Genomic DNA, 12606 nt, shown 5'->3' on the forward strand with positions numbered 1-12606 from the left:
ATCATCTGTAATGCCAAATTGGCCTTATTTTGTACTTCCAGTGCATGTCTATCACTCGCGCAAGGATCACCAGGTCATCTGCATACGCAATGACCTCGACTCCTCACCTGTCTCCTAAGATATGGGCTTACGTTCTTAGCCAATAATGCACTGTGAATATGACTCCATTTGATGGAGCCAAAAGCTTTCTTAACGTCTAGGGAGACAAGTAACGGAATCCCTCTTGTTCTCCAAGCACCTCTTCTGACATCTGCTATCTAAGTAGTTACTTTCTTCGCTGCCAACACGGTTGGTGCGTCCCTTCCAGAACCCGAATTGATTGACGCTTATACCCACGCCTTCTTCAATTTCGCATACAATTCTGTTGGCGAGCATCTTCTTTACCGCTTTGCCCAAGTTATTTAAGAGACTCAGCGGTCTAAATCGAGACAGACCTTGATCATCACCGCCTTTAGGGAGGAAGACCACCCTGGCCTCCCTCTAACATCGCGGGAATGAATCATTCTCCAAGCCATAATTAGCTATATCAGTCATCTCCCAGGGAAGCTGTTTTACAAGGCCTTTGAGTATTGCAGCAGGGATTCTATCAGTGCCGGGGCTCTTTTTATTAACGAGTTATCCGATAGCGTTACTTAGCTCAGCAGGGGTAAACCTCCTCAGCTCATATTCAGGCAAGATGTCAGTTGCATCTGCTGGACATTGAAATAATTCGTCAAACTGTGCCATAGCCTGCCGTTCACTCAACACAGGCAGACGCCTGCTAAACCTATTAGTAACTATCTTGTAGGCTTGGCCCCAGGGATCATTGTCCAATTCCTCACAGAGTTTGAACCAATGATCCCTTTTTGATCTCTTAATGGCCCTGTTCAAGTGGCGTCTAGCCTCTATATATAGTTTGGCTGCAGTATCAAACTCAGAACCACCTCTGATCCTCAGTCTTTGTTTCCTTCTCCTAGCCTGCTGTAAATTATCGCGTAAGCGTGCTATCTCATTTGACCACCAGTAGACTTGTCGTCTGCCCCCAATGGCCCTTAATTCCTTATCCATTTCTTGCTGTATTACCGAGGTAAGAGTATCTGGCGTCAACTCAATCATATTACGTAGCCTTTGAGCTACTTTATCAAGTATTTTGTCAACCTGACGGGCTGTAGGTCTTGTAACAAAAGGTCTTTCAACTACAAAGTCATTGCCTTCCTTTATGATCAGATGTAGCGGAAGGTGATCACTGGAAATATCGTTATCCATCACTGTTAGCTCTAGCTGATCCATTGACCATCTATTATCAGCAATGACCAGATCTAAAACAGAGTAGTGGCCCCGAGCCTCGTAAGTTGGAGTACCATCATTTAAACAGCGACCTCCGAGGGATTCCATCAGTTCTTCAATTAGCTCTCCTCTCCTATTACTGCCGGAGCAACCAGCAAAAGTCATCTTACAGTTGAAATCACCCAACAACACGAATTTCTTGCTCTGTCTGGACAGAATTCGATATATACTGTCTAAAAACCTGTCATAATCCGCAATCGTGATGTTGGGCGAGACAAACGCTGTTACAATTATTGTAGACTCCAGTTCAGTCACTATGACTCCCTCTGCTCTCTCCTTGAAACTCAGAGCCACCCTATTACTGACGTTCCTAATAATGGCGTCACCCACAGTATCCGCCATCCATCCGGACTTTGCCGACTCATGTATGTTGGGTTCAGTGATTGCCAACAAGTCTACATCACACTCAATAGCAAGTCTATACAGCAAATCATGCGATAGCACGCTTCTGTTCACGTTGGCTAGGAGAAGCTTAATCATGCTTGTCAGAGCACGCCCAAGCACCAGTCCTGAGTTCACCGCTACCGCAGTCGAGACAACTCTTTGGTTCTTTGCATTCGGCAATCATATGACCTCGCCCTCCACAGTTAAAGCAGAGGTCCCTCCTATCTGGCCCCTTGCATTCCTGCCGCCGATGTCCGGTGCCCCAACATCTAAAACACCTACCCCCATCGTCTCGGATAAAAGCCCGGCAGTTGACCCATCCTATTCGTATCCTATCCTCTACGAGTTTACAGGCGGCCCTATACGTTGTGATTACTGTAATGTTCTGCGTCTCGGCGTAACCTTTTCTAATTGGCGATATCTTGATGTCCTCATCAGTACCTACTCTTGCAGTAATTGCAGCAAGAATTTCTGTCTCAGTGGTGTCATATTCTACATCCCTGATGTGAACTATTGTGCGCCTTCCCGCTCTTGTACGCAGGTCAACATGCAGATCTGCCGCCTTATATCGTAGGTTACTTGTAAACTGTGCAGCTTTCTGCGCTCCCTGAATTCTCACGTGGAGTTCTTCATTCCTGCCCTTACGTAAGGAGATGACCTCTTTTGCATCTTCGCTTATTACTGCCGACTTCATCGTTTTAAGTAAATCAGAATAGGATTTTCCAGCTGCTTTGATAACCACAGTACAACTGTCAACTTTTTAATATGGGCTTGTCCAGGCTTGCCTTCTATAGCTTTACCTTCAACTGAGATCGTAAGCACTTTAACCGCCCTTAGTAGTGGCCTATAAGTCTGTCTCTTCTTTTATCCTTTATCCATTCAGAGCCGACTAAAAACACGACCTACCAATATGGCATTTTGTGTCGAACTCAACAAATGTGAACAGTATTGAGTAACAAAATTTGGCTGTATGATTATACCAGCCTGACCAAGGCTCAGAACAAAGTTTTTTTTTTTTTTGTGGGCGAAAAACGCCCACAAAAGTGTTTGAAAATGAGGAGGCTGCCGTTACTGTTTGAAAATCCAAATCAGTGAAGAAAATGGTGGCCTTATTTTTTAGTGGGAGATGGAAAATCGTTCATAAACTAATTAATATCGTTACAACTGCCTTAGAGCATATTTATGTAATGTAAACTTAATGTTATACGTATTTTGGTGTAGACTTCTTATAAATATATATCAGGAACGGATAGATTATCTTATATAAATATACATATCAAACTTACCACCAAACTCCATGAACAGAGAAAAAAGTAATAGAAATATTCGACTTTCGCGAGATCTCGTATCATCAATAGGTACGTAATTCTACATTTAAATCAACAAAAACCAAAAAGAAATAAAAGCTTAAAAAACATAAACACTCCGACACCACAAACCTCGTAAACACAGCGCCATTGTAACTAACTGTACCGGAATGATGTACTTTTAAAACTTCATACAGCTACGTTCATAAACATTTGCCAACTGCTACAATCCACTATATCTTCAATTAAAACATCATCTTCAACAACGATCTGTTGATTACTTATTTCACACTTTTGTTTAAATTTATAAATATAATATTTTTCAAGCATACTCATTTTTTACTGTTGTAAAAAATTTCAAATTTTTTAAAATTATTTTTATAATCAGTAATACTTACGCTTACAATGTTTTTTTTTAAATTGTTAGTTTTATCAATATAAATTTTATTACATTCATTACATTTAATTTCACACATTCCCCTTAAATCCTCTCCATCATTTTTAATATTATTCCTAATACATTTTACAATATGATTATTTGGGGTTTAAGCTTTTTTACTTTCCCTTCTAGATAAGAGATTTTGGATTTTCTGGGCAAAAAAGCTTTCGTGTTATCGTCGTCCGGACATGATATATTTGTTGTAAAAAATACATTTAAAAATTAAAGCCCACCAACGCAAAAACACATCTTCAAAGTAAAAAAACTATAACGCATACTAAAAGTGAAATAAAAACACAAAGACACATCGTATTATATATCGCAATTAATATATTACCTGCTTGTAAATAGCACGAACTGTTGAAACACACTGCAGAAATTTAAATACAAATGAAGTGCCCTAACAAATCGTAAAACATAAGAAAACATTTCATTATCCCCTACAGTAGTATGTTAGCCCCTAGTTTAAACTTGGGATGAAATGCTACGTAATGCAATACAATCATAAGGATGTGGTGCACTGTTAGTTTGTAGTAGTAGCGAGCACAAACTTGTGCATCTTTTGAGTCATCATATATGCATGAGCGAGCCTAGAGTGCCCTATTGGCAAACAGCAGATAATAACCTCCTCTCAATGGTTATTTCTGCAGGAGAAGCTCCTTGGTAACATAGTTTTCTTAATTTGCTGAATTTTTATTGTTCCTGGTAGCATTCCATTCATCATAAACCACCCAATTCAGTAAACAGAAAAGATCATTGGACGCGACACAATTGGTGAAAGGAAGCTGGAAAAAAGCCTACTTTGCTGCACTATCAGCGTGCTCATTGCCTGAAATCTCAATATGGTTGGAGATCCAATAGAAGCTCACAGTTACATTACGGTGGTTCATTTGCGAAATACAATGAATCTCACAGACAACAGGGTTATTAGGAGTACACATCATGAATTGCCTGTAAGGCATTCAAGAAATAATGGGAGGCAAATATGTGTGTTCTGTTGTCAACCACAAAAGCACAACACACAGAATTAACGATTTTAGAACCATCAATAAAAACTTTAACATCAGGATTCAGGGTAATTATAATATTATAAAATTTGTTTCACAAAATAATTGGATTTATGTTCTTTTTATTATACTGGCAAAGATCAAAGCAACTATTAACAAGAGAAGATCACCAAGGGCCTTCTTTTCTTTACAACTGAGAAAAGGTGCTGAGCTCTGATGCCTAGCAGAACAGTAGATCTACGTTGTAACAATTTACATCCTGGTTTGAGAATACCACAATAAAGATTGGATGACTTGGTTGCACTTTAATGCCTCCCACATAGGAACATCATTTGCTTCTGTCTATTACAAAGAGATGGCTTAACACTATCCACCAGCAACCTTACCACAAGGCTTGACCCAAACGCACCTGTAGCACTATGGCTAAATAAATGATGGACTGCATCAAGCATCTTTAGAGCAATGGCCCACGCCGATGAATAAGCTACACATATGTAGTCTAACGGGGAATGGATCAGAGCTCAATTGAAATGCAACACACATGTATGATCAGCTCCCCAATGAATATTAGGCAGAACTTTCACCATGTCTAACATTTTGTCATTCTACCTTCAGCTCCTTCAAATGTGTTACCCATATAAGATGTTGGTCAAACCCGCATATATTCTTCAAATTGTTCACCATGTAAATATAGTTGAGGGTCAACATGTTCCCTCAACTGTGAAAAGCAAATGCACTTTACTTTTCCAGAATAAACGTGAATCCATAGATTCGCACCACTATTCTAAGCAGTTTATTGTGTTTTATAGAAGTCTCTCATCACCTGTAGCTATCGTTCTACATGCTTCGTGATTAGAAAAATAATCTACAAATAAAGAACACATAACAGGTTTTCGCACGCAGTTTGTAATATTATTTATGGCTATGCCAAACAAAGTAACACTAACGACTGGGATACTCAATTTTTCAGTTTGAAACTTTCAGATACCAACCAACTCCAGATCGAAAGGACAGACTACTGAGGAAACCCCAGATAAATGTAAGATTACCTTGTATACCCCATTCATGAAGTGTATTTAGGATTCCGTTCCACCATGCCGTGTTGTATGCCTTTTGTAAATAAAAAAATACAGCAACCAGGTATAGGCGAAGTAAAAAGGCATTTTGAATAACAGCTTCCAGGGTAACTATGTAATCAATAGATGATCTGCCCTGGCGAGAACCACATTGTTCTGGGGTAATTAAGACGTTTCTCTCAAGGTACCACACTAGATGTCAATTTACCATTCATTCCATCACCTTACATAGAGTACTGGTCAAGGAAACAGGATGATAACTTGTGGAGCATGATTTATCTTTACCAGGTTTCAGTATGGGGATTACCAGTGCCTCTGACCAAGGATCTGTAAACACATGGTCATAGAATATTCTACTATAGACACACGAAAGATGTAATAGTACAGCACTATCTAGGAGGTATGATAACACACTGAGCCTGATATTATCATTTCCAGGGGAAGTGTCATGAGAACTACTCAAGGCATACCTTAGCTCATTATAAGAAAAGGGTATGTTAAATTCATTTTGTGAATCCCCTAAAAAATTTTTCTTGAGTAGTAGAATATTTTTAACTCGCCAACAGGAAGAAACAGTCATTTTCATTACTTTTTCCACGAGCTGCAGCATTCTTAATTTACGTCTTACCGAGGATCAAAGAAAGCTTTTTGGAAAGAATGAATACGGAAGTTCATCTTAGTGTACTCAGAATTCATTTTGTTAGATAACCAAATCTTGTAATGTTTACTGAAGTTACGTTTACATATTGTTTTCTCAAATTTTGGGCCCAAAATAAATAATGAAGGTATTAAGGTAACAGACCTGTTTTTTACCTTTTAACGCTTAGGTAGTAGTAGTACTAATAAAAAAAATTGGAATGTAACCGACTGTCCTTCATTAAAAACAATTATCACCAAATCGTAAAATTTTGAAAATGTCTCATGTTTGGAGCCCAAAAACCACATGTGGGACTGGTGGAAAAATCTGAAATTTACAGAAGTAAGTACTTAAAACCATATAATATTTATTTTGTTACTCAATGGGGTTGACGAGTAATGAAGCCAACAATACCGCTAAAAACACTGTTCCTTCTAACCTAAATATGTTGATAATAATTAATAAATAGTCAGTTACAGAATGATAAATAATAATTACTCAACGATAAAGATTCAAATACATTAAAAAGTTGTTCAATCCATTTTTACCTTTTTTTACTCCTGCTAATGGAAGTTATGAATAAATCTTTCACTTTTTGATAACAAACTTAACTAACAAAACTTAGTGCTGCTGCCATTTTTTATCGAGTAGAACTGGTGTCTTCCTTCATCTTTGGTGTAATGTTGTGTACTCTTCCAGTAGTCGATAAAAAATCTCTGAAGGTGTGGGAATCTAAATATTGTTTGCACGTTTGATTATCCCTCAATGATTTCTTGAATAAAGTACCAGGACCTTGAAAAAAGTATATTCTATATTCCTCATTTTTACGTATTTTGACTTCAATGTCTTCATCTAACCACCATTTGCCATCGTACACGCAGCAGATAAAATTTTTACATTTTTACTTTGGTAAACCTATAAAGCAATCAGAAACACTAATGTTCTTATGTACCGATACTAACGTAAATGTTTCTGATTCAGAGGTCACCCGGACTTTCAGAATATATTTCTGACTTGTTGGAACATTTCTATATCACACATCACAGTTGAAAGGAGAATTTTATAATAAATTTCATTATTAGATCAGATAAAACGAGTTTTACATTTTGGTGGGTGACACACACACAAACAAACAGAGTACCTGACCCACCAGCCTGAACACAAAATTTAGGCCTTAAATCAGCCGATTAAAAAACATTTTTAAATATTTTTCTTTGAAGGCTGTGTTCAATTTTTTTAAGTTACATAAGGTAAACTTTTTTGAATATTAATTTTCTTCCCATCAGCTTGTCTTACAGACACACAATCCTTCTTGCCTGGCATTACTCGGCTGTGCTCATCATTCTGGTAAAAATCTTGGACACATTTAATCACATTTTCATCAATTACGTGACTGGGTTTCTTTTTGCCGATTTGTGGCAAAATTCCACTTGTTTTAAGTAATCATTTGGATTGACGGGCTAAATACTGACTAACACTAAACTCATTTTGAATGCTGCAGCTGCGGGTTAATAAACGTATATTATTCATTTTTTCCTCGGTCGATGTAACTATTCATTTTATCCTTAATTTTAATGATTAATTCATATTCCCTACATAAATCGGCATAATTTTATGGAACTAAACCGGTTTCAGGACTATGGCCTGAGTGTATTTCTGATGCAGAAAGGATTTGTCTTTCGAAAACAGGTCCAGCGTCCCCGATGTACAACTTTGATTTCCCTACTGATACCGGCGGACGTAGGTTCACTTCAAACAACTGTACAAGATATCTCAGCAACGGAGACAAAATTCACAGAAATCGGTTGAAGTATTCTGTACCCAAAGACTCGCTTTTCTGCTTCAGCTACATCTTCTTCTTTAGCAAAATATGGTTGTAGAGATTAGCGACGTACAGTTCAAACCCTCAAAAATCAAGAAACAACAAAAAACATTTTGAAGCCCAAAAGAAAACTTGGCTTGAATCGAGTATTCGTTTAAAAAATTCGCAAACAATAAATGCTACTTCTCAATGATTTTGGTATACAGAAACCCATCATCGGATCGCCATTTTTCAACTTGCGGTGTCGATCGTCAACTTTATGAAAAAGCTGCTTGGCATTTACAGGTAGCAACGAAAATTTGTTTGAACACGGTAATGGAATCTTTTTAAAGCTGCTCCGACTATTAGGTGAATTTAATCCTCATGGAGGAGCATGTGAGGAGGGCTTTGAACGAACAGCATAAAATAACCCACATACTTAAATAAAACCATTCAAAATGAGTTCATTCACCTAATTGCATATACGTCAAAAGTCACATATTAGATGAAGTGAAAAAATAAAAATATTAGTTATATTAGATCGCACACCTGACTTGAGTAAAGCGGAACAAATGACCTTCATTATAAGATGTGTCGACTGAACAAGATGATATCAACATTCACGAACATTTTTTGGGCTTTCTTCCGATCGATAGATCGTAAGCCAACAACCTTTCAATGTCTTACTTCGAGAACTAGAAAACCTGGGATTGCCTTTGGAAAACATAAGATACGGGGCGAATATGAAAGGAGAACATGCGAGGGTGGAAGCAAAGATTATAAACATCAATCATTGTCCTTTTTTGATACCGTGTGAGAGCCTTAACCTGATGGTAAATGATGTGGCCTAATCGTCATTAGAAGGAGCCAACACTTAATATTGTCCAATAATTGTACTCTTTTTTTTTCTTCATCGACTTTCAGACGGGCCATTTTATTGAAGCACGTTGAAGAACTAACCTTAAAGCCTCTCGGCAAAACCGGGTGGGAAATTCGAATCGATGCTATAAAGCCGCTGAGGTATCAAATTTGTCAAATATACGATGCATAGCTTAGCATTTACGAGAACAAAGATATAGTATAAGGTAACTTGTTAAGGGGTCAGTTGTACTTGTATGATTTTGAAATAATTTTTGTAATTTACCGAAGAATAAAATTAAAAAATTATTCAATACAGAATTGAAGGTACGAAGTGGATACTGTAAAATTTATTTCAGGTTTGATAAATAACTGTGACCTCAGGAACAGGCATGACGCCAGTAACATTAAAAAAAAATTACCTCCCCCTTAAGAAAAAAAATTTTAAATAAATTATAAATAATAATACGAAAATATTTTTATTCCAATGTTGCCGGTCCAAAAATTTATTTTTGTCAGTCGGACGTTTGTGCGTATGTATGTTGGCTTATGATTGTTCTCATAACCGTGGACCGATTTTCTGTAAACTTGGAAGACAACAAGCACTACCTTCGAGGGTGGGGGAATGTATTAAACGTTTGCAGCAAAAACTGGAAAAAGGGATCACGGTTTTTGACCGAAATAAAATTTCAAATCTTTACCGGGACGCTTTAGCGAAAACTTTTCTTACACAAGTTGAACCTTTTTTGATCGATATGTGAAATTCCAAAAAATGTTTTTTTTAATATTCACCCCCCAAAGAATAAATTTATTTTACTTAGGGGTACGGCCGTAACCCCCGGGTTGGTCTATCGGTGAACGCGTCTTCCCTGATCGGCTGATTTGGAAGTCGAGAGTTCCTGCGGTTAAGTTCTAGTAAAGTCAGTTATTTCTATACGGATTTGAATACCAGATCGTGGATAACGGTGTTCTTTGGCGGTTGGGTTTCAATTAATCACATATCTCAGGAACGCTCAAAGATGAGATTGTACAAGAATACACTTCATTTACACTCGTACAAATCATCCTCTGAAGTATATCTGAACGGTAATTCCCGGAAGCTAAATAAGAAAAAAAAGACGGGGTACGGCCGTATCCCTCTGCCACACCGGGAATAAAATTTATTAGAATTACAAATGTAGACAAATATTTTTCCTGCTTCATGAATTTTTAGTTATCCGTTTACGGAAATATATTACAGAGACTCTATAACAATTAAACTAATTATATTCCCGCTCCTTAGTACGACCACTAACACATCTCAGTACTGCAAACAACTCGTAAAGTACTGTACCAAATTTGTAGATCCTATGATGCCTCTACAAAAATTAAAAATTTTAAACGGCGATACTTACCCCACTCCTTTAAATAAGTTCAAAATTTTATGTTATCACTGCCTTATATTTATATGTAGATGTATCGCAATATTCGAGTGAAATTTAAAATTTTAATGGTTAACGGGTCATATGTTAAGCGGTCATTCAGCAAGTATTGGAAAAGATTACGACAAATAAGATTTTAAATAAAAAATATTTATTTTTATTATTTTTAATGTAAATAAGAATATCAAAGATTAAATTCCACGAAAAATTAAATGAACTGTTCCGGCATTTGCCCGATCGCATCAAGGGAAAACATGGCAAAACCTTGATAAGAACAGCCTAACAATATTTATGTCTATGATACATTATCATATTACAGGCATATAACATAAGTAAAAAAACTTATATATTATGATATTACAATTTTAATTATAATAAGTCTTGGCGATTTATAAAGTTCTTCCACATCCGATATCCTTTTTCCCTGTAAGAAAAAAAGACAAAAAATATTATAATAACGATCAACAATCTCTTATCAATAAAATAAATCGAATGGTTATCACCTCTTACACCCATCTTGAGGAGAATGAAAGAATCGAGTGAAAAAAAATAAATAATATGACACGATGATTCATTATAAGTACGAGTATAATACGCCAGTTCTACTAATTGATTATGAATATATTTATCGTAAAATATTACAAAAGTCCTTTTATGAGAAAAAATTTAAAATTAACGTAATCGACATATGGATTAACAAAATAAAAGTTCTGCAAGTACGTTGAAAAATGAACTGAAACAGAAATTTACAATTACGTAATTATTCTGATCCGTTGAAGATAAAAATCTAAACAGCATTTTGGTCCCACCACCAACAACATTCATTTGCTAAAACATAAAATTATTTAAAATTGTTATGAAAAAACCCCATAATTTGGGATGTTAGTAAGACCTACCACCAACAACATTCATTTGTTAAAATATACAAATATTTAAAATTGTTATGAAAAAAATCCTATTATTTGGGATATTATTAAGTTGAGCACATATTTACATAACTGCCCAAAAAGGAGTGTAATGTATTTTAGGGTGTACGTAATGTATTGATTACGATTCTAAATTGATAATCAATAATATTTTCAATATCGATTTATTTATGTCGAAAATAGTTGTGATTTGAGAGCTGCTACGATACTGAATGAATGAATTACGGTAGTAAAACTGATTAATTTATTTTATAATTATTATTACAGTTGTTATTTATTGTTTACAAAATTTAAGAAAAAATCTGGTTTTTTGATGGGCAGTTTGTTTAATCATGTAAGCATGTTGTTTCTTCTTGCTCTTATTTGTCGGTGTTGCTTTATCTTATTACTGCTAAATATTAACTAATAATCCCTTTATTTTATTAATAAAATTAATAAATAAATATAAAATAATCTAAGCTTAGAAATTAAATTATATAATCTGTAAATTAATTGACAACGGACTGCTTTTAGCAGGAGAGTTGTGGAAGAAGCCATGTGCAATCGCCCGGCACATCACCACCATCGGTCTGCTTTGTGCCACAAATCTATTGCTAAATATCAACTAATAATCCCTTCCTTTTATTTAATTTTTATAATTGTTTTTATCATTTACATGACTGCCCAAAAGGGGACGGAATGTTTTTAGGGTGTATGTATGTTCCGCTGCAGCAGCTCGACGACTGAACCGATATACATCAATGACCCTGCACTGAAATTCCTAAGTTTCCAGGAGTGTCATAGGCCATATAAATATGTATACATATGTGTATGTATACTTATAAAAATATATGTAGCAGTGGAAATTTGCCGGTTGAAGCACCAACTTTAATGAATTGAATTAATGAACTGTGAACCTGTATCACTGTGCGAGCTGGGTTTGAATCGAACGAACTGATTGAATACTATTACAAGAATAACAGAATTAAATTTACATTAAATAGAATAAAATAATTTCTGTTTAATAATGAGCTTCTTGTGGGGACTGTGTGTGAGGCTACAGTTGGTGAGGTGATGCAAGCATCTTGTGCGAGGCTAAACCAACCATCACCATCGACTGGTAACAAACTGGATGTCTCTGGGGCGCTGTTTTGGAAGGTGCAATGGGGTGCTCTTATATTGCTTCAAACAATCATCCGGTTTTTAAAATTCAAATGGGGTATTTGTTAGTAGGTTGAGGACTAATTTTTACACGCATTAGGTACACTCTCGATCTAACAGATCACGGTTATTCATAAATGTTGTTATATCTTCACAAGCAATCCTCCAGTTTTCAAAATTTTAATGAGGTATTTGGTAATAAAATACAAAATCATGATGGAACCTAACCAGAAAAAAAGTTGTCAGCAATGTTTTTTTTTTCGGCAGTCATGTTTTTAATTTTT

The 12606-nt window shown here is 36.1% G+C and overlaps 1 protein-coding gene and 1 long non-coding RNA gene across 3 annotated transcripts in view; both read right to left on the reverse strand.

Annotated features, from left to right (window-relative positions):
- Nucleotides 1-615: 615 nt before the first annotated feature.
- On the reverse strand, nt 616-1431 carry LOC142317472 (uncharacterized). The gene has a single exon (XM_075354038.1). It carries the CDS (start codon nt 1429-1431, stop codon nt 616-618), a length of 816 nt encoding a protein of 271 aa, XP_075210153.1.
- An 8964-nt stretch (nt 1432-10395) lies between these two features.
- Nucleotides 10396-12606, reverse strand: part of LOC142318084 (uncharacterized) — a 61977-nt gene continuing 59766 nt past the window's right edge. For both annotated transcript variants that reach the window (XR_012754820.1, XR_012754819.1), the window contains exon 4: nt 10396-10680. This is a non-coding gene — a long non-coding RNA (uncharacterized LOC142318084). The remainder of the gene's footprint in view (nt 10681-12606) is intronic.

The sequence above is a fragment of the Lycorma delicatula genome, chromosome 1, assembly GCF_047948215.1.
Source record: "Lycorma delicatula isolate Av1 chromosome 1, ASM4794821v1, whole genome shotgun sequence".
Classification (NCBI taxonomy): domain Eukaryota; kingdom Metazoa; phylum Arthropoda; class Insecta; order Hemiptera; family Fulgoridae; genus Lycorma; species Lycorma delicatula.

Coding starts and splice junctions, on each gene's coding strand:
- LOC142317472 (XM_075354038.1), bottom strand. CDS start 1,431: ATGACTTTTGCTGGTTGCTCCGGCAGTAATAGGAGAGGAGAGCTAATT.